General features: G+C 36.6%; 1 protein-coding gene across 1 annotated transcript; it reads left to right on the top strand.

Annotated features, from left to right (window-relative positions):
- The first annotated feature begins 391 nt into the window (after window positions 1-391).
- Window positions 392-3101, top strand: LOC124914260 (protein NUCLEAR FUSION DEFECTIVE 4-like). Its single transcript, XM_047454766.1, has 3 exons — window positions 392-781; window positions 1138-1979; window positions 2456-3101. Exons 1-3 carry the CDS (start codon window positions 443-445, stop codon window positions 2913-2915), a joined length of 1641 nt encoding a protein of 546 aa, XP_047310722.1. The 5' UTR covers window positions 392-442; the 3' UTR covers window positions 2916-3101.
- Window positions 3102-3389: the final 288 nt, after the last annotated feature.

Genomic DNA, 3389 nt, shown 5'->3' with positions numbered 1-3389 from the left:
TGGATATGTCATCCTTCTGGAAAAATTTTGCTTAGATTTGAGATTAATATTTAATAATGGTAAAATGTAAGATAAAGACAGTATTGATAATGACAAAAAATTAAAATTCTCAAAATTACCACTTTATTTTAGATATTTCTTTTATTTAAGTATTAAAATTCTTTAGTTTTATTGATAAGAATGAATTTTTGTTTATGCTAAATTTTTATAAATAAAGTAAAGTTACTTCATTTAATAATTTACTTTTTACTTTATATAATTGATAAGTTTTGGGTTAAAATATAAATTTAAATACATATGAAACCAAACAAGGCCTAATAATTAAAGAGGAAACTTAGAAGGGCAGGAAAAATGCCCTTAAATACGCGGTTGAATCTCCCAACAACAAGTCATCTCTACCATTCTTCTCCAAAGACCTTATTAATTCTTTCTTTCTTATTAAATGGGTATGGGATTTCAAACGCCGCCGCTCAATTCTCCGGCCGGAAAATGGCTAGGTTTTGTAACGGCGGTTTGGGTTCAAGCCATCTCCGGCAACAACTACACCTTTTCAAACTACTCCGATGCACTCAAATCCCTTATGGCCTTAACCCAACTCCAACTTAATAACCTCTCCGTTGCTAAAGACGTCGGAAAAGCCTTCGGACTTCTCGCCGGAATTGCCTCCGACCGTCTCTCTACCCCTGTTATTCTCCTCATAGGTTCTATCGAAGGTTTCATTGGGTACGGTGTCCAATGGTTGGTTGTCAGCCAAAGAATCCAACCTCTTCCTTATTGGCAGGTAAAGTAAAACCACTTACTATTTTCTCTCTCTTCCTTTTTTTTTTCTCTCTTCCTTTTTTTTTTTTACTATTTTTAGGAAGGAATTTAGTGAGGGAATTTGGTAAGAGAATGACTTGGCATCAGCAAATAATTTCTCTTTTTCCTCCCATTGTTACATTTTTCAACCAATAAATAATAAAGGTGATGCCAAGTCATTCCTTACCAAATTCTCTCACCAAATTCCCTCACTTAATTATTTATTTATTTTTAGAGAATAAATTATCAAGTTATCACCACCACTAAGATTTTCTTCTTTTTCAATTGCCAATTACCTTATTTTGACTTTTCTTTTCCCGATGATGGCCGGAATCTCAGATGTGCATATTTCTATGCATGGGAGGGAACAGTACAACATGGATGAACACGGCGGTTCTTGTTACTTGCATTCGGAATTTCCGAAAAAACAGAGGCCCTGTTTCGGGTATCTTAAAGGGTTATGTCGGTCTCAGCACCGCCATCTTCACCGACGTTTGCTCGGCCCTTTTTGCCGACGACCCAGCTAGTTTCCTACTAATGCTAGCCATCGTTCCCTTCGCCGTCTGTCTCGCCGCCATCTTCTTCCTCCGGGAACTTCCACCATCCTCCACCCCCGATGAGGATAAACAAGAATTCAAATTCTTTGGTATAATCAATACGATTGCCGTCGTTATTGCACTTTATCTATTAACATTTGATGTTACCGGAAACCATGGCCAAAATGTTTCTCGTGTTTTCGCCGCTATTTTACTTGTCCTCTTGGCATCTCCGATTGGTATTCCTATTTTTCTATCGTTTAGAAATTTAATCCGGTTTGATGCTAACCCGGAATCTGAGGTGGAGAGAGTTGTGACTGAACCGTTGTTGACTGGGTCAACGGAGAATAATAAGCCGACGCCGCCGGAGACGGCGGTTGTGGCGGCGGAGGAACCGGAAAATGGACGGGCTGTGGTGATTGGGGAGGATCATACTATAATGGAAGCTTTTAAGACGGTTGATTTCTGGATTCTGTTTTTCTCGTTTTTATGTGGGGTGGGTACGGGTTTGGCGGTTATGAATAATATGGGTCAAATGGGTCTGGCTCTCGGGTATGCGGATGTATCCATGTTTGTTTCTTTGACTAGTATATGGGGTTTCTTCGGGCGGATCCTTTCGGGCACGGTTACTGAGTACTTCGTCAAGTAAGTATTTACACTTTTTTATTTTTATTATTATTTATGAGTCTAATCTAGGTAAAAATGAGGTTGGATGCCAGGATAAAACCGTCTTTTAAAAAAAATATATACACATATATAAAAAAAAATTTATTTCACAGCATGGTTAAAAATCTATTTGGAGCTATAGTTATTTTAAAAGTTTGAAATTTATAGAGTAAAGCTAGAACTTTTAGATTTCGATTAATTAGTTTGCAAACATGTTCGTTTAAAAATTTGTTAGTGAGTTCGGGAATATGTTTGTCTAACGAGATCTAAACGGGCCGAGCTTCAGCAACTTTTAAGCTTAACTAAATACATACGACTATTGCTCAAGCTCAGTTCGAGCTTGGAACTGTTTGACTTGACTTGGCTCGGCTCGTCTAGGAACCCTAATGTTACTATTTTCTATTTGAATTTAATATTTAGTTTGCTAATGAATGGATTGGTTATGATTATATTAGGAAATGTGGAACGCCTAGGCCTCTTTGTAATGCAGCATCACAAATTCTAATGGCGGTTGGTTACATAGTAATGGCAATGGCAATGCCCGGGTCATTATATATCGGGTCAATTATAGTTGGTATATGTTATGGAGTTCGTATAGCAGTAACCGTCCCAATAGCATCGGAGCTTTTTGGTTTAAAGTATTACGGGCTTATCTACAACGTTTTGATCCTAAACTTACCACTCGGTTCGTTTCTCTTCTCCGGATTACTTGCGGGTCTACTTTACGATCATGAGGCAACTAGTACCGCCGGTGGAGGAAACACTTGTATCGGGGCTCATTGTTATAGGTTAGTGTTTATTGTGATGGCGATTGTATGCGTGATTGGATTCGGTTTGGATATATTATTGTCGATAAGGACTAAGAAATTGTATGCGAAGATATGCGCGGCGAGGAAATCGGGCGGGTCTTCTTGATCCATGGAGTGTTTGGGATGGATTGATGGGTAGGAATTGGATTTTCTCAAATGATATCCGGACCTAAGGATTAATTAATGAGTTAGTAGCTAGCTTATTTTTTTAAGAATGTGTTGGATTTTGGTAAAAGGAAAATAGGTATGTGATTTATTGATGCTTTATTTATTTAATTAATGTGAGTTGTAAGTTATTTCTTTTAAGTATGTAAGTTGGCATATTATTGTGGATTAAATAACTTGCCTGTGTTTGATTATTAATTGTTTTTACTGTTATTTCACTTTATATTTATTTTTGAAGATATAAATTTAAATTTAAGTAATTTTTTATTTTTGTCATATACAAGTAAGTTCAATTTAAAGATTTTTTTTTAAAAAAAAAAAGGTGAGTGGTGGTCCTCACGTGGTAGGGCCTGCGCATGCCAGTAAAGGGGTTTTGTTACTTTATAATAAATTTTATTTTGTTTTTTTTATTAAA

Source organism: Impatiens glandulifera, chromosome 9 (genome assembly GCF_907164915.1).
Source record: "Impatiens glandulifera chromosome 9, dImpGla2.1, whole genome shotgun sequence".
NCBI lineage: Eukaryota > Viridiplantae > Streptophyta > Magnoliopsida > Ericales > Balsaminaceae > Impatiens > Impatiens glandulifera.
Note: the sequence above shows the minus strand (reverse complement) of the source record. Positions and strands in the feature narration are given on the sequence as shown.